At 44.6% G+C, this 21,886-nt stretch overlaps 1 protein-coding gene across 3 annotated transcripts in view; it reads left to right on the forward strand.

The window, feature by feature from the left end:
- Positions 1-17,694, forward strand: part of CMIP (c-Maf inducing protein) — a 286,600-nt gene extending 268,906 nt beyond the window's left edge. Inside the window, exons 12-22 of one of the 3 annotated variants that reach the window (XM_069072236.1) lie at positions 1,100-1,126; positions 1,497-1,545; positions 2,655-2,762; positions 8,749-8,865; positions 10,579-10,719; positions 11,032-11,079; positions 12,069-12,215; positions 13,674-13,779; positions 14,414-14,484; positions 15,867-15,916; positions 16,614-17,694. In XM_069072236.1, the coding sequence (XP_068928337.1) occupies positions 1,100-1,126; positions 1,497-1,545; positions 2,655-2,762; positions 8,749-8,865; positions 10,579-10,719; positions 11,032-11,079; positions 12,069-12,215; positions 13,674-13,779; positions 14,414-14,484; positions 15,867-15,916; positions 16,614-16,629 (880 nt within the window). In that variant the 3' untranslated portion in view covers positions 16,630-17,694. Of the gene's footprint in view, positions 1-1,099; positions 1,127-1,496; positions 1,546-2,654; positions 2,763-8,748; positions 8,866-10,578; positions 10,720-11,031; positions 11,080-12,068; positions 12,216-13,673; positions 13,780-14,413; positions 14,485-15,866; positions 16,085-16,613 lie in introns of those variants that run through there. The other 2 variants (XM_069072235.1, XM_069072237.1) reach the window with 2 other exon arrangements.
- Positions 17,695-21,886: the final 4,192 nt, after the last annotated feature.

The raw sequence follows: 21,886 nt of genomic DNA on the forward strand, positions 1-21,886 counted from the left end.
CTGCTGAACCATTATGAATATGGTCAGGAAACAGCATAGGATTATAGGATTTAGTGCTGAAAGCATCCATTTTATCCTCCTCATTGTACAGAGGAAGGAAGGGGGGCCCAGAGAGGTTTGGCCCTGGTCTCTGGATTGAAAGTGTTAAGAGAGAAACACAGTATTCCCCTCACCTGCCCCATCCTTTTTCCTTAACCATTAACAGAATCCCATATTACTTCTCTATTCATTGAGCCTTTCTGTATCTCATGTTCCTGTTGTTCCCATGGCACATTTATCACCAGAAAGTCAGAAGAAAAAAGATACTGGAGAAAAAGGGCCTAAACAAGAACGCTTTGTCTAAGTAAAGCAGGACTGAAAGTGTCTAAATGACTCTGTTTTGATAGATTGGAGAAACTGTGCTTCTCTGGGAGGCCCATGGCGCTCCCCCGGGAACCGATTAGCGAGCTCGGTGTTTATGAAATGCGGCTCTCGGAGGGGGTACATTACAGCCTGTAATTGCCCAATTTACTGGCCTCTCCAGTCCCCAGTGGCCCAATGCCTCGAGACCAGAGAAATCTAACTCCTGAGTACTGGCTGCCTGCTCTGTTACGCCATGGCGTCATCGTCGCAGTCGGCCATTCCCTCCACCTCTTGGGAGGAGCTGTACAGGCCGACCATGATGCAATTTACTTTTCAGAGCGATCCTTAATTGCTTTTCTGATGTACAGCGTTAATTAGCTGTGTCCTTGCCTTAATTGCAGAACAATTAATGAACACACCTGGGTCTCTGGGACAGGGAAAAAAAACCCACCAGGTAGCTCTGCTCCTGTTTACAAGTGTGTGGTTCTGGGGTCATTCTCATTGTTATAGTTCCTCTCCTTCTTTCTCACTCAGGTTGTTCTTGTTTGTTGGTACCTGGCAGGGTTGAAATACTGGTATCTTTTTTTTAAAAAAAAAATGTTTTTTTTTTTTTAATTTTTCGGATCAGAGATAAAGGGGAGAAAAATCCTTGTATGGCTTTTCTTCCAGAAGTATTGCCTAGTAACTGTACTTTTTGAAAGGGCTATGCAAAAACTAGTTTTCTTATGTGATTATTGCTTTTTTGTTGTTGTTACAGAGCTCTTGCGCATGAGAAATTTACCAAGTGAGTGTTTCTGTGATCCTTGCATTGTGGGGGTGGGGGCACCCCATCTTTCAAGACGCTGTACCTCCCTGCCATCCCAGACCCCACTCAATAGTAGTTCCCCTTCTTGTTTAATGTTGGACAAAATGAATGTGGTCCTAGGGTTGTTATCTCTCTCACCTAACCATTGGAATTTCAAACCTTGTGAATCCCTTCCTGAGAAGTACCCTGATACTCTAGAAGTCTCATGAGCTGGCCAGCTATCTGGCTCTCCATGTCCTCATTCTTTCTTCACAACTAGCACCCTCTGTCCCCTACCCGCCTACTCTGTCCATCCAGCATGAGCAGATAGGATGTCTCGGTGACCCAGTCCTCGGTTTGTGTCTTTCAGGGAACTGAAGTATGTGATTCAGAGATTTGCTGAAGACCCACGCCAAGAGGTGAACCTTATCTTCTGTTCCCCTTAGTAAAATGCTGTCCTGTCTGCCTCATGCTATCGGAGAGCCCCTTCTGTGCCGATGGTGGGATGTCTCAGTCTTTTGGGAGATCTGGATCTGAAGCCCCTGAGGAACTTTGCCAGCCAGCTTTTGTTCACGAAAGTGAACAGGCTGACAAGGCATTACACACACGCGCACACACACACACACACACACACACACACACACACACACACACACATACACATACACACAGATGGCTTGTTTGCAGAGGCTGCTGGCCTTGTGTATAAACACATGCCCCACCCTTCGTGTCTGAGGTTAGCCTATGATGTCAGTGTTTTACAGTAAACTGTAACGAACAGCCGCATTTTTTCCACTCACTTGATGTTTTCTCCACTGATTTTCTCTACTGGCGGAGGCATTGGTTTAGAAACACACTTGCGCAGGCTCTCATGCTGAGCCAAGTACAGCATTTATGTCTTCAAGTGTTTTACCTTCCTTTGCCAAAGCTGGTGATAGAGTTTCTGTGAAGGTACCAGAAGAGAAAGCAGTCAGGTCCTTGGAACCTGGGCTCAGCTCCTGCTCTCACATGCTGAGACTGAGCCAACCTAGTCCTGTCACTCCCTGAATTTTAATCTGAATTGCCCTCCCACTCCTGCTTTCAGTACATTTGGTCAAGGGCAGGAGGTATCCCTGGGTGTGGAGGAAGCCACATCTGTCTGAAGGAATCTGTTGGAGGGAGTATTGCACCTCCAGTTTTAGTTGGTTTCTGATTTCCTTAGGTAAAATAGATACAAACTTATGTGTTGCAGTCCTGGCCTTGGGCCCAAAGCCTGGGCCTTGCTGGTGGCACAGCCCCCATAGCACCATGTAGCTATTTGGATAGCTGGTACCTAGGCTGCCATGTGTCTTTACTGGAAAAATGGACACAAACCATTTCTTCCTAAGGCTCCCTCCATCATTGGCCCTAGCTTCCCCCAGAGAAGAATAGAAATTATCTTCATGGTCCCATTGTTGATGTGACTTCTCTGTCTCCATCTTCCTTGGGACCACTTATGCTGCAGTTGCTTTACATCTTTCCCTTTAAGCAGTTCTCTTTTGCCTGGCAGGTCCACTCCTGTTTGCTGAGTGTGCGGACTGGCAAAGATGGCTGGTTTCAGCTCTACAGTCCTGGAGGCGTGGCTTGTGATGATGATGGAGAACTCTTTGCCAGCATGGTATGCACCTTCAGTGTTGTGTGTTTGTTTTCTCCTCCCTTCCCCAATCTCCCTTCATTTTTAGCAACTGAAATGAAAATGAATAGTGAGTCAGAGCTTAGTTCATCCTGTTACCCTAACAAAATGGCCACCAAGAGTAGACTGCAATGTATTTGTTGCATCCTAAGTATTGTTAAGAATGTATTTAATAGAGCACTGGCCCTGGAGTCAGGAGGACCTGAGTTCAAATACAGCCTCAGACACTCAACATTTACTAGCCACGTAATCTTGGGCAAGTCACTTAACCCCAATTTCCCTGCCCTCCCCCCTCCAAAAAGCCAAAAAAAAAAAAAAAGAATGTTCTTTATATCACAATAATTTGAGGGTAGAATGGAACCTTCCCCCAACTTACAGATGGAGCCTTTCTTAGGAACAAAGTAAAATAATTAAACAAAAACACCCAGTACCATAACCACATCTATACACTTTTTGCCCTGGCATTTCCTATCTCTCTATAATGAAAAAAGAGGCATCTCACATTGTTCTTTTAAGACTGTCATTGGCTTTTCATTCAGAAGTTGGCTTTTTCTGGACTTTTCCAAATATTGTTTTCTCTGTGTGATAGGGCTAGAGCCCAGGTATTTGAAGAAATGTCAGTCTAGGTTTCAAAGCTCTGTATATCATGGGATGGAGCTATAGTAATTGGCGCCCTAGTCCACAGGTTGAACTTGCTTAAGAGACTTTCTCAGTCTCTGATATTTGGTTGTGCACCTCTTGGGTCTGAAAGTTGTATAAGGGACAAGTTTTCTCTCTTTCTGTGGCTGGGGGGTTGGTATCTTCCTAGACGCCCCATAGTAGTAAGGCTGTGGGAAGACATAAGAACATGGATAAACAGAAGCTACAGACTTCCCCAGCCATTCTTAGATGGTTGTTTTTAGCATCTCCCCTTGACTCTCATTAATACATATGCCTCATAGAGTAAGAACCTTAAAAGTGTAAATGGGTGCAGAACCTTCATTGATTAGGTAAAGACACCAGCAGTTTCTAAGGTTTCTAACCAAATCTGGAAGTTCTTGCTGAGGATTCGAGTCAGAAGCCTTAGAGATTTTATAGTAGGCCGCTCTTCCATCCTCATCTCCTTGTAGTGAGTGATGGAAGCAATGCATCATGAGGCCATTTGCCTTGAGCGTAATATAAACTGAATGTTACTTCAGAGACAAGGATAGGTAAAGCCACATGCTCTACAAGCCAGAAACAAGTAAGCAATTGTCTGTATATGATGATGGCTCCTGATTCACCTCTGCCTTCCTTTAGCTGCTTTTGAGCTGTCTCTTCCTTGTATACTATGTATCTGTTGTTCAGTTCTTTTCCTGTTTGTTGGATTACTCGTGTTCACACTCGACTGTGGGCAAGCACAGTCATTTGCAGAGATGCTCCAAGATCTAAAATGCAGCACCACACTTTGGTGTGTCAGTGTTTCCATGCTAATATCTTCACAAGAGACATCAGTTAGTAAAATCATACCCTAGCTTGAGGGCATAACAGCGATGTGCTTCTAAGAAGAAGAAAAACCCAAACAAATCAAACCTTCTCCCAGGCCCTAATTGCAGCCAACCATCTCCGACTGTGTACATTGTTATAGGGAGTGGACAGAAGAATGTGGATGGTGCAGGATGGCTTGTCACCACTATTGGGAAACTAGTTCCGGTGAATACTGATTGGGAGATGTCCGAGTTGGTCTGGAGTTCAGTGTAAGAGGCCGGTTGCAAGATCCACTAAAGAGATAGTGGATCTCTTATCTGTCCTATCTGGTTAGGACTTAGGTAAACAGAGAAGATTTCAAGTTAAAGAAGTCGTATGTTCAAAGATGTGAAAGTTGTACTGTACACAGTATCAGGGGGACACCATTTTGGCTAGAGGAGAATGTTTGTCTAGATGTGTAGTAGAAAATGGGTTAGAGAGTTCAGGAGCCAGATGATAGTGGTTTTGAATGGCAAGAAGTTTGGGCTGTATTCACAGAGCTCTTGAGGGTTTTTGATATACACAAAGAATCATTTTAGGATGATGAGTCAATCTGGTAGTGTCTGTTGAGATGATATGCTGGGCACTCTAGGGGAACAGAGAAGATTGGGACAGAAACTATACCCTCAAAGATCTTACAATCTTATCATGGAAGTAAGATAGAAATATACTGAGAATAAGACAACAGTGAAAGACAGCCACTGAAAATATCAGTAGAAGAATAAGGCAGCGTAACATTTGCTGGCAAACTAATTGCGAAGTTCCTGACGTGGATCTAGACCTTTATAGTCTTTTTATATATATTCTCTCTTTGGATCCTCCTGGGAGGAGGCAAGACAGGGGTGCTTGGACACAATAATTACAATAGAGATTAAAAAGAAAAAGAAATCATTTTAGGCTGTGGTGGTCGAAGTGGGCTTTGAGTTGGTTCTTGAGGATGAATTCCCAGCAAAAGTGCTGGGAATGGAAAGGGGAAGGCAGGCTAGAGGCTTGGTGCTTATAGTTAGGGGAGTAGTGGTTTAAAAGGAGATAAGGTTTAAAAGGTGAGAGATAATGCAGCATTGTGGACAGAGGTATAGCCCTGAAGTAAAGAGTACTTGGAGTTTTAAGTCCTATTTCTGATACATGCTGGCTGTCTGACTTTGGGCAAATCAATTAACCTCTAAGTGCTCCAGCCAACAAGTGAATTTCTGGTCTGTGCTAGTGGAGGGAGCTTTCACACTAGGAGTTTCTTCCACACCAATAGAATCACAGGTCCAGAGAGAAGTTAGACAAGTGGGGAAGGTGGGGGGCAGGAGTCATGACATGAACAGATGTGCTTTAGCAGAGTAGATTAGAAGAGGGGCAGGAAGCCAAAAAAAAAAATAGGTTAGGAGCCTCTTTCATTGCTTCAAGTGAATTGTGATGAGGACTAAGACTAGGCTAGCTACAGTAAGAATGATGGGGAGGGCACAGAGATCCAGAGAAATTTCTAAGGAAGAGCTCAAGGATGTTAAGAGGGAACAAGCCAGAGTGCCCAAGGTCCAAATGCTACTTGTATCAGTCATGCCTGAGCAGGCTTGGGCAAGTCAGTGTCCTCATCTGTACCATGTGAAGGTTGAATTAAATGGCCTTTGATATGCTTTTCAGTTCCAAATTTGTGATCCTAATAGATTTTCTTGGTCCCATGATCCCCTGCTCATTCTGACCATTCACTGACTTTGCTTCAGAAATTCAGGCACTGGCTTTCTTTAAGTGACCTTTCCCAATGACCTCTGCCTCTGAAACACCCCCTGACTGAGAGAAAGAGTAATGGTCATCAGGGTCCTGAGAAGAAGCCAAAATATCAGTCAGGCAAAGAAAGAGGCATAGCATCTGTAATCCTATGAACTCAGTGACTCAGACGCCGAGGTCAAAGAAGACCAAGAGAAAGGGAGACCTGAACGTGATTTTAGGCAAAAGGGAAGGTATCATTGAAGGGGGGTAGGTAATTAAAAATCCAGTGAGCATTTATTTATTAAGTGTCTACTGTATGCCAGGCATTGGAGATAAGGACAAAAACAAAACAATCCCTGCCTTAAGCTTCTAACAAGGGAGACTCTGTGTGTGTGTGTGTGTGTTTATGTTTATCCATGGAAGTATATACAGCGTGAGATGGATTGCTGCTAGTGTAGAGTCCCTGTGGAGAAGGGAGGGGATGGGAAAAACCTGAACTGCTGCTGAAGCACCCTCACAGTTGTGTGCTCTCTGATGTATTCCTGCTGCCTTTACAGACATTTGAGCTCTGAGAAGGATTGTCAGGGAGCCAGGATGCTCAAAGTGCCAGGACTGTTCCGCTTTCCCCATCAACCTAAACTAAACCATACTCCCAGGCAGATAGGGTTCTGGGTCCTGGGAGATCCACCCTGGAGAACAGAGGGCTGATGTTCCAGGGGATAAGTAGGATGGAGGGAATGGAGATTTGGGCACAGTACTACCCCAAGGTCAGCCAGCTCAGTCAGAAATGGTCTTCTCTGACTCCACTAGCTTTGTTCCCTTCCCTTGTCTTATCAAAGCAAATAACTCATTCTCCTGTGCTTTTGGAAGGCAAAGGAGCTCTTTACCAGGAAACTAGCTCTGTTGGGAAACTAATTCATACCAACTACCCAGTAAACTGAGCCAAGCAGGAGTTTTGTCTATAATATATGAGCTGCCTCTTGGGTCCTTCTTGAAAGGAGCTTATTTTTAGATGTTTCTGTGTACGTGCTCTGTCTTAACTTGTTCACTCACTGCTAGATTAGCCAGATTTCTGAAGCTTGGAAATGTATTTGTTTTCTCCCTTCATTTATTTCTCAACTTGAGCCATAATCTCCCTGTGAAGACGTCATTGCCTTCCCCATAGCAACGCCTGGTGGTCCCTCCACCAGTCAGTACCCAATGAGAGTAAGAAGCAACATGAGCTGGCAGCCATTAGTCAGACAAGATCCATTGGCATGCCATACCAGGACCCTAATGATTACAGAAATGTTGGAAGGAAAATTGTATAGCGACTAAGATCAAAATGGGCATTCTCTAGAGTAATATAGTGTGCTTTGGGGGCTGGGAAGTTTGCATCTCAAAACAGTACTGTTTAAAGAAAGTGAAAGCACTTTGTATTGAAATGAGGGGCAGACAGATCTACAAGGCTTCTTTAGCATCTCTAGTGACTCATCATTTCCTTTCCAACCCCACCTTCCCATCCATCTCTCTGTATCTAATCTCCAAAGCCTGCAGGAAGCATGGCCTGCTCTGGGTCAGGTTCTTTGAGGTGAATTCATAATGTCTCATTAGTCCACCCTTGTCCTTTGAACTCATGTCTAAAGTCACTATGAAGTATGCCTTCAGTGGGTTGCCTTCCTTAGGAGGGACTCAATATTGACTGACTAACAAGTATTTACAGAAGATATGATCATCAGGTTTCCCCAGAGAAGACTGTCCAGCCCCCAAGAGCCCCTTGGAAGGGAAGGGAAGACAGACCTTCTCTGTGCTGCCTGCCCTGGGCCATGTGAATGTTGGACTGTAGTCAATATGAGAGTTTCAGAAATCTCTGCCTGGTGCCATTAGTGCCCAAAGACAATGTCAGACAATGGGGCTAAAGCCCCCTTGCTTGGCCCAGAGGAAAACTCATATCCCCATCTCCATAGGAACACTGAAAAAGGAGTGATCCTTGCTGTGATCAGGATGTGGTTTGGTAAAAAGAACACAGGATTTGAAGTCAGAAGATTTGGGTTTGAACCTCAGCTTGAACACTCTGTGTGCCTCAGTTTCCTACTCTGTAAAATGAAGACATTGTACTAAATTATCTCTCAGGTCCCTTCTAGATATAAATCTTATGATTCTGTCACTTGGAATATTTTGGGGGAGGAGGGGTAGTGAGTATGTGTGTGTATGGTGGGGGGGGGTGAGTGTTATTTGAAGATCTTTGTTCTTGATCACTGGTTTTAGGGAATTGTCTGACAACCTTCCCAGAGGCCAGACATCCAGAAAATCATGTTTACTATCAGCTCCAGGGTTGGGGGGCCTGTGGCCTCAAGGCTACATGTGGCCTTATAGATCCTTGGGTGAGGCCTTTTAACTAAGTCCAAGTTTTACAGAACAAATCCTTTTATTAAGGGAATTTGTTCTGTGAAATTTAGATTCAAAGGGCTACACTTGAGGACCTAGAGGGCCACATGTGGCCCTGAGGCTGTAGGTTCCCCACCCCTGAGCTAAGCCAAAGAAAGTCAGCATGATCACACAGCCAAACACTTCTCAGGTATTGCCCTGCTCAGAGGCTGCCCCTCAATGGTGTAATTGTAGCAGCCTGTGGGTCTGCCTTTATCTCTAGGCATGCTGTAGTCTAAAGCTAGAACTTCTAAACTTTACCTCAGTATAAAGTGACTGCATTGAGGCCTGCAGATATGTGGGAGGCATTGTGTGTCTATATCCTCTGATGCATTTGTGGGCCAATGACTCTTAACTTTTCTTTTCGGCCTCCTTCCTTTCACAGGTGCACATACTTATGGGATCCTGTTATAAGACGAAAAAGTTCCTACTTTCGCTGGCTGAGAACAAACTGGGACCATGCATGCTCCTGGCCCTGAGGGGCAATCAGACCATGGTGGAGGTGAGTGCATGTGTGGGCCTGGCTCAGCAGTGATGTTTGGACATTGTGTAGTGAGACCCAAGAAACAATCACAGCAAGGAGGTTGGGGGATGGGGGAAAGGTGAGTGACATGGCCTAGAGGCAACCTTAGTATTTTGGAGTGTATCCACATGTCCAGGCTCTTTTCTCTCAGTCATCCAACTTCTTTATCCAGTTGGTGAATGACCCAATATTTTGAAAAGGAAGCAAGGTACAGTCCACAGTGCTGGTACCCTTGAAGAGGGAGGGTGTGGACCGGATAACAGAAGGTCATGGTAGGGTGAAGAGAGCACTGGCCTTGAGGGAGGAGATCTAAGTTTGGGTGTTATCTCTGTTATTGATTATGTGACCTTCAGTGAGTCAGCTTATTTCTCTGAAGCTCAGTTTCTCCATCTGTCTAGTGAGTGAGGCTGGGTTAGATGATCTGGAAAGGCCTTTCCCACTCCAATGTTTTGGAATTCCAATTCACTTCTTCCTCCACTCTACTTTTTATTTCTTTCTCCTCTATCCCCTCTTCTTTTGATCTGCCATAGAAAGAGCTAAGGAGACACACTTTTCCCATTCATTCATCCTACTGATTTCAAATACAAATGACTCAGAAACCTTCCCTCCCTCTTCTTTCCAATCTTAAAAAAAAAAAGAGGGTGTTAAGCGCTTGTTGGAAGGTACCCAGTTTGCCAAGCCTCATACTGCCCTGAGCTGTCCCTGATTTTTGGATGTGTGTCATCACTTCCTTGCACTGTGTGAGTCAGGGCCAAGAAGATAAGAGTCAGATGCCTGTGTGGTATAGTTTTCAGTGCTTCCTATAGATTCTGCTGGAAAGTAGGACCTTCTTTTCCAGAGGAAGCTTGAGAGGAAGACAGAATAACCAGTATTTATTCTGCAGTGACTGGAAGGTCCAAGTGTGGGGTGAGGAAGCAGGCACCTAAATTTGTCCGCTCTCATCCCATAAGAGGCACATGTAATCTCAACTTTTCTCTGTGCCACAGATGAGTGGCCATCACAGAACTGCAATAGACCTCAGAGGTCTAGTCTGAAAAAGGATTTTTCCACTAGTAGCCATGCAGTCTTCCTCTCATGACAGGGAACTCAGTACCTCTTGGGTACTGGACCCATTCCATTATGACAAGTTCTTCCTTATGCTGAATGCTGGTTTGTGCCAAGTGGATAGATAATCTGTAGCCAAACACCTTTAGGAGGCACAAGGACCAAATGAGTCTCTGGGTAGGGAGGGGAGATCAGAGTTTATCCACTATATTCCCATTTCCTACTCCTGTTGGCATCCTGAGACCTACGTGAAACTCCAGAGAGATGTTCAGAAAAGGGGAAAAGGTTAGAAAATTTGAATAGGAAATCAAAGGAAAAAGGAGAGAAGGGACCTGCATCAGGACAGTTGACTAATGAGGATGAAAGGAGGAAACAAGGGGATTGAAGGGCAAGAGAGAATGTCCTGATTTTCAGAGCAAGCACCTCTGGCCTGACAGACTTGAATGGGAATGGGTGTAAGGTTATCCTGCAGTAAAGAAGAGAGGATTTGCAAGGCTTTTCCCTCCAGGGGCTAGGTGCTGGCAGCTAGACCCATGAAGGCTTACGCTCCAGAGTACCCAGGAATGAGGCTGCCTCTCCCAAAGGAGAGTATATCCTTCCACTCTGCTGGCCCCTGCTCACTCTTCTTCTTGTCTGCCTCCCTGTTAGATTCTCTGTCTGATGCTGGAATACAACATCATAGACAACAATGACACCCAACTGCAGATCATCTCCACCCTTGAAAGTACTGATGTGGGGAAGAAAATGTATGAGCAGCTTTGTGACAGGCAGCGAGAGCTGAAGGAGCTGGTAGGTCTTGACAACATCCTGGCTATGTAGGTGATCACCCAGCGTGCTCTGGGTCTGTTACTGGGAATTGAGACAATTACCCAGCTCCTTTCCACCTTCTAAAATACCTCCCTAGAGGGCATACCATTCCACTGGCCATACACCTGACTTAGCCCCTTTTGACGCATCCAATCCATTTGATGCTAGAGGATGCAGACCTCAAACACCTGTTTGAGGCTCCTTGCAGGACAACTGAGAAGAGCTGGCAGAGGGTGGGCAGGGCAAGGATCAACTGTGAGGATAAAGCCCAATAGATGCTTATTTCTTTTACAGCAAAGAAAAGGAGGGCCCACCAGGTTAACTCTGCCTTCCAAGTCCACAGTAAGTATCATTTTTCTCCCTGGGTTGGGCTACTCTCTCTAGGACCATGGAACATGACCTCGGGGTGGTATGAGTGAGGTAGTCAGTGCCAAGCTGAATGAATGATAAATGAGGAATAGTTGGCCATGGGTGATTTTCGCCTATCTTCTCCTAATCATTCCTTGGGATGGAGTTGCCAGAGATGGAACTGGGCCATTTTTTTTCTAGGCATTAGGTCATTAGAAGTCCTCATGAAATGTTTGGGTAAAGTGTTGTTACAGTGGAAATGCTAGCACATTTATGTAGGGCTTTGTTTGCACAGTGCTTTGCATTTAGTTCTGAATCCAGAGTCAGAGGACCCAACTTGGAATTCTGACTCTACTACTCCCAACTTGTCTAACCTTGGCCATGTCAGTTTCCTTCTGAAGACCTTGGTTTCCCTAACCTATAAAATAGGTTCATCAAACTGCCTTCCCTCAAGCAGCTAAGCCTGTGTCCCCCGTAGGTACAAGCATCAGAGGAGGAGCCATGATTCAGTTAGCCATGCCATCCAGAATGAGGATTATGGCTCTCTGTCTCTCCAGGGGCTGGACTATCTACCCAAAGTTGGAAATGTCTTAGTGTACAATATCTGAAGTCCCTTTTAATTCTAAAACTACTATTTTTGTAGCCCTTCCCTGTCCTACCTTTCCTAATTATTTCCCTCAATGATGAAGGCATGGACTTCAGAGGTTTCATCTGTGAGCACATGAAAATGCAGGATGAGTAAGAGATAAAAGCCAGACCTTTTACTCTTAGCATTGGCAAGATGGTGCAAATGCAGTTCACTCTTTGGGGAGGCCTCAGAAAGGCAGACTCTTGAGTCTAGAGATGGGTTTCCAGGAACCTATGTTTTACCTCATAGACCTGAATCCATCTAAAGTGCTAAGATCTTTCTATTAGCCAGAGTATGTCTGTCTCCCCACTGGCCATACTTCTTTTTGACCCATCCTATCTATTTGATCCTATAGGATGCAGACCTGGCTCGCTTGTTGAGCTCTGGCTCTTTTGGAAACCTGGAGAACCTCAGCTTGGCCTTCACCAATGTGACGAGTGCCTGTGCCGAGCACCTCATCAAACTGCCTTCTCTTAAGCAGCTAAACCTGTGGTCCACTCAGGTATGAGCATTGTAAGATGAACCATCCCAGCCAGGCCAAGGGGTAGAGGCTCTCTGTTTTCCAGGGGGCTGGCCTATCTGTGTATGGCTTCAGGGCTCTTGGTGCATGTGATGATAAGTCCCTTTGGAAGACTCGTCACCATATGAGTCATTGTTCTGAGTCTGGATTGTACAGTAGTATCACTCTTGGAGGCTTTGACCCTATATTTGGATAATATGCTTTCATTCTAGGAGTCCACACCAGTGCTCAGGTATAATTAGGGAATTGCTCTGGTTTCTCAAGCACTTGAGTTTTTTGGCACATGGTGGGAATGGGTTTTCACCGTCAGGCCCCAGTGCCTACCTCACTCCAACCCCCACTTGGAGAACCTTCTCACTTTCCTTTTCTCAGATCACTGTTCCTCAGACCCCTGGTTTCACTGACCTCTCTCTTTTCCATGGGGTTCTCTGTGGCCAGTAACAGCAGCCACATGAAACCAATATCTGAAGGCCCTGGTGACCTGGTGAAGAAGGATCTGCGTGAACTTGATTAGCTGGTGCTAGATGTTAAGGGTTCACTTCTCCCTCAGACTCATTGGTTCCTTAGAGCTAAAAGGAATAGGACCCTAACTTCCATGTTAATGAATTATCCAACCCACCAGCTATCCCAATGATTATTTTGGTATTTTAAACAATATTTATTGTTTAAAATACAACATGGTGGGCTGAGCTGATGGCTGGTAATGAATAATTAGCAGAAATTTAGAGATATGTCAGATAGGATGTTTGATCAGCTACAGGTCATACTAGATGGTCTTCCAAATTTCAGGTTTGGTGATTTACAGAACATCTGTAGTAGTAAGAAGGCTTTAACTCTCCTAAAAAGCCAACCATTATTTGGCATGGGTCCTCTTTCAATATCTAGGAACCACAGTTCCCAGTGTAAATATTATTCTTGCTCTGACCCCACATTTCTCCAAGGTAAGAATGACTGCACCCATGATAATTTTAGGTCAAATTCTCCCTCTCTTAACCTTATAAGGAAAAGAGAAGCCAAAACACAAGTTCAGAACTCCATCTCCTTGAACTTCAAGGTCTGGTTGGAGTACAGTGTGTTGGTGGCAAAGGCCTTGGCTCTATTAATTGATACCTGTGTGACCTTGGGCAAGTCACTGTTCTCCCTCAGTTTCCTTATCCATAAAATGAGAGGTTTGGACTAGATCAGCTTTAAAGTTCAATACAGCTTGAAATCCCATGATCCTGTAACTGGGGCTTTAAAGTACTTGCCCTGAACTCCAGCTCCCAGTAGTGGATAATTCTCTGTCCCAGGGTGCCTTTCTGAGCATCAGCAAGACACCATTAGATCATCTTTCTGTATGGCTTTGAGTTTCATCTCTCAGGAAGCTTCATAAGGGCTTCATAACCCAGTGTCTCTAAGACATAAGAGGCTGATGAGTGGGTTGGTCTTGTGTCCTCACAGTTTGGAGATGCTGGTCTGCGGCTTCTTTCAGAACACCTCACCATGTTGCAAGTACTGAACCTGTGTGAGACGCCTGTCACTGATGCCGGTCTGCTGGCCCTGAGCTGTGAGTTTCCACAAGAAAGCCTGGGGATTCCTAAATTGGGAGGGGGTAGGGAGAGGTTCCAGCACTTTTTGAAGGTGCCCACCAGTGCTTAATCCCTGAAAAGTTTCTTGGTAATAGTGGGAAACATTACTCTTTTGGAAGAATGAGTGTTACATGGTCCCTTATGGCATAAGTTGAGCTAAAAGATCCCTATCTGGCATGAGTCTCATTCAGCTCCAATACCAGTTCATGCCACCTTCAGAAGTGCCCTTTGAGCAGCCATGACCAGCAGGGCTGCGCTTACTTAACCCCAGCACTTCTGTCCAAAGTCAGTGCTTGAAGTGGCTGTGCAGGGGTGATGAGGAAATTGTTTCTAGGTGAGCTGAGCCACATTGAGACACTGGGATACCAGAATGTGCTGAAGATTAGCTGAAGGCCTGGACCTTCATTCAGTTCATTCACTCATTCAGTAAACATTCTAAAGATCTCTTACTTCTACTTGGACTGTTTTTCTAGGAACTACATTCTGTCTACTTGCCTCACCTCTGGAAACCCTGCTACACTCATGGTCAGGAGGTGGTAGTGGGTGTGTGTCCTTCCACTTCTGGCTCCTTTGTCTCTCACCACTTATTTCCTTCTTTCTGTCTTTGTGTAGCAATGAAGAGCCTCTGCAGCTTAAACATGAATAGCACCAAACTCTCAGCAGATACCTATGAAGACCTGAAGGTATTTTAGTGTCATAGATCTTAGAATGTCAGATCTGGGTTCATGGGAAACCTCAGAACACAAAACATACACAGTCAGAGCTGGGAGGAGTTTTAGAACATGTAACCAAGAAAATCAAAACCCGAGGGGTTTTAAACATAATGTAAGAAGTCAGACCTGCAAAAGACCTTAGAGCATAGAATCTCAGAGCTGGAAAGGATCTTAGATTGTATACATGAGACCTGGAATATCCTGAATATGGAATGTCAGCTGAGCTGGGCCTTAGAACATAAAAACTGGACAGGACCTTAGAGCTTAGAATGTTAGATCTGAAGGACTAACTGAATGTCAGAACTGGAAGAGTATGTGGAATGCCAGAGTTAGGAGAAAGACCTTAGAACCCAGAATGATGGGGTCTAACAATAGCTGGCATTTCTATAGTATTTTATGGTTTGCAGAGCTTTTTAAATGTATTATTTCATTTCCTGTTCTCAAAGATCTTGGCAGGCCCCAGGCCTGACTTCACGGATAAGATCAAAACTCCTACAGACTCTAAGACCACTTGTGCCATTCCTCCTGGTTGTCCCTAGTCTATCCACATTCTACTGTCCTAGGTATCTTCTGAATCTGAACAAGAGAGGTGATAGTATTATCTTTTGCTTTGGTCAGGATATAGGAAGTGTATTAAGTGTAGCAATGGATGCCACATTTTAGGAATGGCATTGACAAGTTGGAACTCATGCTGCAGAGGACAACCGGGATTATACAGGGCTTGGCATCATGCCATTTGAGGATTGGTTGAAGGCACTAAGGAATCTTAACCTGGAAAAGAGAAGCTATATGTGATCTCTGATGGCTGTCTTTGAATATTTGAAGGGATGTCACATAGATGAATTCGATTTGTTACACTTGATCCCAGAGGACAGAACCTGCAGTAGTGTTTGGAGTTTTCAGAGATCTATAAGTAAAGAAGTCAACCAAACCTGAGTCTGGAGGGTTTCCCTCCCAGCTAGAGGTTTTAGATAGAAGATCTTCTAGTTAAGGCACAGGCCAGACTAGATAGCTCCTTCTAACTTTGATATTCTTTAATTCTGTGACTTAAATATATTAAAATAATAATAAATACATTCCTGGGACAGTTTCCATGGTTAGTCCCATTCTCACTTGTCCTCAGGCTCAGTTTTTCTGAGTCCCAGGCAGCTAGTATGAATCCCATTATTCCTGGAAAGGATTCTACTGAAATGCCTTTGAAGGGGTTCCCTTCAGGCAGTCAAGACTAGTGAGGAATTGGGGGGGTGGATTCCTTGACAGGGGTCATAGAAATCAAGCTAGGAGCTCCATTCTAGGCAGGGATCAGTGTACCTGGTTTCCCAGTGACTATAGTTGTTGTTCCTTTGAAACAGGCCAAGCTGCCCAATCTGAAAGAGGTCGACGTCCGCTACACTGAAGCCTGGTGAATTCTCTCTTGCTCTCTTTAAGTTGTGACAAGAAGGAAAAATTTGAAAACAAAACAACTTTTGACTAATAACTGTAGAACAGCCCATTGTGGGGTCTTGGATCTCACCACCCTGGCTGTGAGATAGATAGGGGAGACTTTCTTGAGGCAGGGAGCAGGGAGGGGGGCGGGGGGGCGGGGCTTTTAAGCATGCCCGGCTCCTGCCTCGATCTTTTAGATTCATAATTTTAAAAATCAAACTAACCTGAAAAAGACTTTGTAGCAACAAGAGGATTATCAATGGGGGTGGGGGGAGGGGGGGAAAGGGAGGGGAAGGGGGAGAGACCCCTTGTGGATTTCTTTTGCTTTGGTGTTGATGCCGTGTGGGAAAAGCAAATTCAGAGTCCCCAATCACTCATAATTCCAATTGGCCTTCCTGGGGGCCCCCTTGAGGGACTCTCCAAAAAATAAGCCATTCACTACCCAGAGAAAAAGCCCAGATCATATCATCATACCTCTCCTTGTGTCCTTGCAATTGTTATGCAAAGTAATTTTGTTGTACATAAGATTTAAATAATGCACCTATTTAAGAAATGGTTCACAAACTACAGGTCTGGGACCTGTCTTTTATTTATAACTTGTTGATTCTTTTACCCCTTGGCGTATAGTACTGTATAAACTAGTCTGCTGTCTTGTTATTATTATTTTTTTAAAGGAAAAACCCTCCTTGAATAATTGCCTTTTCGTAATGGATCCTGTATGCTAACGCTCTCTTGTCAGCCCGTCCGTCCATCCGTCCGTCCGTCTGCTGCCGTGTTTATGATTTCAGAATGTCTCAAACATCCTCACTGACTGAAGCCTGAAGACATTGGGAGCAGGGAGGGAGGGAGGGAGAGGAGGCCACCCACCTGAAGTCTTGTTCCTGAAAGATGGCCATCTTTCCTTGCTCCTTGCATCAGGCTGGGGATGTGCTAACCATTTCCCCACCCCACCCCTTTCCTGGTAGGATAGTCCCCTGCCAAGAGAGAGCTAGATTCATGATTTGCCTCCACCCTTCTCTGTTCTCGTCCAAGATTTCAAGACTTCTAAGTCCTGCCGCCATTTTGTGTCGCTCGGCGTCCTCACTCACGCATGCCTGCTTTTCTGCATGGTCTCTTGGGAGAAGAAAAACCCTTTGCCACCGACCTATAGCCATCCCTTTCTGTAAATGTGACCACTAGTCCTCAGAGCTCCTGGCCTCCCCACAATTGCTGAGAAGGGAAGAACCTTTCCTGGGTGAATAAATAATTGGCTTTTTTCCTTTTGAGCCATGACTGTACAGAACAGCCCTTGGGGGAGGGGGTGTTCCTTGGGGGTCCCCTTTTCTGTTTGTTTAGAACAAGCACTCCCCTTCAGCATCTCTAAAATTTCCATGTGGCCAAGGTAATGTTTTTATCTATCTAATTCATCTGACTCAACGGGAGCCGTGCTTTTTGTCTTTTTATACTTTGCTAGGTAGATTTTATTAGCCTGTGCTGTGCCCTCATTTTTTTTAAAGAGAAATTGGGTTAAGTCTTAATTCATTTTATGTGCCAGGTTCTTTGTGTTTTCCTTTGCCCCTCAAGTCCCATCCTGCACAATTGGCATCAGGTGCAGGAAGAAGTTGATTTTTTTTTTTTTTTAAAGAAGAAACAATTGGCCACCTTTCTCCTTCGCACTGTTGCTTTACCCAATGGTTTCCTACTTACTCCTGTTCTGTAGCTGTGTACAAAGAGATGTGAAATACTTTCAGGCAAAATAAACTGTAAGTGACTCGCTTTTAGCTGTGTGCTCTGTATAGCCTTGGAGTCATGATTGTCTGGTGGGTGGCCTGGAGCTGGGGGCCTGGGTGCTGGACAGGGAGAGAAAACTGGCCTTGGGAGCATAATTACTGGAATACTCACTCAGGCCCTCCCAGGTAAGCTTGCACACACATACACACACAACAGCCCATATCCTCTCAGTGAACTCTAGGGAGCTGCTGTGATGAATGCTTCTGGTGGCCTGTCATGTTCTAGGGTCAGCAGGTTCTGACTGCAGCTGGACCCAACTCTGCTCTACTTCTGCCCCAGGACTGACCTTGGAGGGTAGGGTTGGGGACAAGAGTAGGATGGGGGAACAAGGTCAAGAGTGGTCCTCTTCCATCCCAAGGTGCTAGAACTACATTCCCCAAAGAGCCAGGGAAAACAACCAGTTTATGTTGTTAGCATCACCATGCGGGCCCACTGGTACCAGAACTTTGTCCAAAGTATTCAGATGTCTTATTCCAGCTCTGATTTTGCCATGCCAGCAAAATATTGAGACCAGGGTGGAAGCTGCATGGTATAAGAGACACAATGGGGAAACAATTGGGTCCAGAGAGAAGGGAGGGTTGGGGGTGAAAATGTTGCCTTTATAGAGGAGAGAAAATCCCAATAAATCTGCAGGTACAACTCACACACGTACATATATGCAAAAACACACACATGCACACACACGTGGCTTAGCCCCTACTATAATAAACCCTATGTCCGTCCTCACTGAGCTTGAGGGACTGCTATGATTAATGCTTTAGCTTGTGTACACATGGACTGAGGTCAGTAGGCTCTGACTTCAGCTGGACCACAATCTAACTCTTCCCACCTGAGAGTTTTCCAAAGTCATGATGACCCTCACAAATAAAGTCCTTTCAAGGATAACCAGCCTCAGTACATTCAATTAAGTTCAACAAGCATTAAGCACCTACTACTCTGAGGTTTTGGGTGCAAAAGATGAAATAAGACAGCGTCTGTCTTCTAGGAACTTCCCTGCACACTGAAAGGGAAGGGAGATAAATCATGTACATAGATAAGTAAATTCCAGCTACAAGATAAAGGGGAGATAAAGAGCATTAGTAAATGGGGAGGGATCAAAAAGTGGTATGTGGAACTGCCAGTTGGCCAGTTTACCTAGAATATAGACAGGGGAGTTATGTGAAATCAGCCTAGAAAGATAGATTAGATTGTGAAGGGCTTTAAATGTCAAATTGAGGATTTGAGCCACTGAATCTTCTTCAGCAGTGGAAGGATGAGGTTAGACCAGTGCTTTAGGATTATCACTTTGTCCATTGAGGGATAGGGTGGTGGTGGCATCTATTAAAAAAGAGAAAAAATGGAGGAAGGGAGACCCATTAGGAGGCTTTTTTAATAGGACAAGCAGGAGGGGCGGCTAGGTGGTGCAGTGAATAGAGCACTGGCCCTGGAGTCAGGAGGACCTGAATTCAAATTCTTGCCTCAGAGACGTGACACACTGGCCATGTGACTTTGGGCAAGTCAACGCCAACTGCCCCTCCAAAAAGCCAGAAAGAAAAATAGTACAAGCAGGAGGTGATAAAAGTCTGAGCTAAGCCTGTTGCTTGTCCTTCGTTTTTGAAGACCACTGACTCCAAGGGGTGATAACTTGTGTGTGAGTTGGATTTAAGTGAGGCAGAGTTGCACAAAGTTATCAGCCTCACTCTTTCTTCCTCATCATCAAAGTCCAGTGGCAAGACAACTGACTATGGCCCAGTATACATTGGATGACCATGGTATCTTCAGTGCCTACCCAGGCTCTAAGCCCTCCATAGTGCCTGCTTCATGGGCATTAGAACAGAAAGGCTTCATGTTCTTGGGTAGGCATCCCCCTAACTTGCAGATTGAGGCCCGTTGGTTACGCTTAACCTGGTTTAGCCCATCTGCCAAGACAATTTACTGAGGTGTGACCACTGCATGTGCTGTAGCTTCTTAGAGCCGCACATGAGAGTTGGGTGAATCAGGTGGACACCAGAGATGCTAGTCTTCCTGAACATTCCATACACCTCTGAGTAAAACAGTGGGTGCACAAATGAAGTAAAGAGGTGGGATGTAAGAGCCATCATGGAGGGGGAATAAGCCTGGGCAATTAACTGGATTAAGGTGATGGAAGATGATTGAGATTTAGAACCTGGGTGACTGGAAGCACAGTGGTGACCACAACAGAAAGAGGAAAATGCTGAAGAGGAGGTGAGTGGGGCAAAGATAAATTCCTTTTTGGACACTGTGTTTGAGATAGCCATGTGACATCTATGCGGAGACAGATCCAGAAAGTAATTGGGCTGGTTATGTAGATAAGGGTGTATTCTGTATAGAATTGATCATTGAACTAATGGGAATTGAGCTCAGAGAGAGAGAACACAGGACAGAAGAACCTTAGTGTACACCTAGGCATGGCTAATGACTAAAGCTGAGAAAAAGAGTTAAATAGGAGAACCACAAGAGGAGAAACAAAAACTCAGAGATTGTCCAGGGAAGAGGATAGTAAATGGTGTCAAATACTATAGGGTGATAAAGGACCATAAAAATTAAGAGCCACTAAATTTAGGAATTCCAGGTTCATAGTCAAAGAGAAGAGTTTCAGTGAAGAGGCGGTGCGGGAAGTTAGGTTGCATGGGATTGAGCAATATTGATTCTACCTTCACCTCTCTCACAGGCATCCCTTTCTGCTTACATTAGTCACCCAAATTCAGGCCTTTACCACCTCTTGCCTGTACTATTGCAGTAACCTAACTGACCTTCCACTCTTCTCCCCTCTCCAATCCATGCTTTGCATAGTTTCCAGTTTCCATTCCTAAAGCACGGTTCTGACCAGGTCACTCCACAGTACCTAGCATAGTGCATGGTGCATAATAGGTACTTAATATATATTTACTGAGTTGAATTTCAAGCCTTGGTGCTAAGGGTTGAAGATCACTTAATCCAGCTTCTGTTTTATAGAGAAATAAGCTCAGAGGCAAGAAATAACTAATTCAAGGTATACAGCAACACAGTGGCAAAACCAGGCTTAGAACCCATATCCTGTTCCACTATATCACCCTACCTTCCAGAGATCACTAATAGGACAAAAACTGCCCCCTTGATAAGCCTTTGTTTCCTTTGGTATTTGTGGGGAAAAAGATGACTAACACCCAAACTAGTCAATTCTGGTGTCAGTACTCATCACAGACCTCCCTAAAATCACTGCCCCATTTGTACTGTGGAGTTTTATCCCTTTTCCATAAAGCCAAAGGGGAGGGAATCTCTAAAGGAGAATCTTTCAGACTCAGCTGAAGTTCAGGAATAAAGAGGTGCTAAAGAAAACGTCACACCCAGTGTCAGAAAGGAATGCTTTCTTAGCATTTTTAACCAAAGGAGCAAAATCATTCTTTTTAATAGATCCCTAAGGATATCAGTAATATAGTATGTGTGGAACCTTAAGTCTCCCAAACACAGCTCAACCCTGGAAGCTTTCAGAGCCTTGCCAGGACAAGAAGGGAGAGAGTGGAAACATGATACCCACATCTGCGATGTAGATGGACCAGCTGCTCAGTCTGGGGGGGGAAACAAAATTCTTCCTTTAAACTCTGTGCACCGTGGTAGACTCTCCACTGTTAGATATATATGAGTCCTCTCTCTTCCTTAGTTTTCTCTGCTCACGTGATACTTTCTACATGAAGCCTTAAGTGATCGACCTAGGTGCTAGTACCTTCCCCCCTAAAAAATTACCTTGTATATGTATGTATACATATAAGTTATATGTGTGTGTATATATATATATATATATATACACACACACACACACACACACATATTTGAAAGTTGGGTCCCCAGAGGGCCAATTGTTACCACTTTTCCAAGGAGTATTCTTATGAGTAACTACTCATCTCTATAACTTATGAGCCCCCACTGTTAACCAGTTGTTCAGTTTCAGTTATATCTGAATTCGTGACCCCATTTGGGGTTTCCTTGGCAGTGAGACTGGAATGGTTTGTCATTTCCTTCTCCAACACATTTTACAGATGAGGAAACTGGGGCAAACAAAGTTAAATAATTTGCTATTAAGTGTCTGAGGCCAGATTTGAATTTAGGAAGATGAGTCTTCCTCGTTTCAAGCCCAGCAGTCAATCCAGTGTACCACTTAGCTGGCCAGGAGTTTCAGTTGTTACTTTTAGCTATAGGT

Source organism: Petaurus breviceps, unplaced genomic scaffold (assembly GCF_028583685.1).
Source record: "Petaurus breviceps papuanus isolate PSGF00001 unplaced genomic scaffold, PetGlider_PUasm1.0 90845, whole genome shotgun sequence".
Lineage (NCBI taxonomy): Eukaryota > Metazoa > Chordata > Mammalia > Diprotodontia > Petauridae > Petaurus > Petaurus breviceps.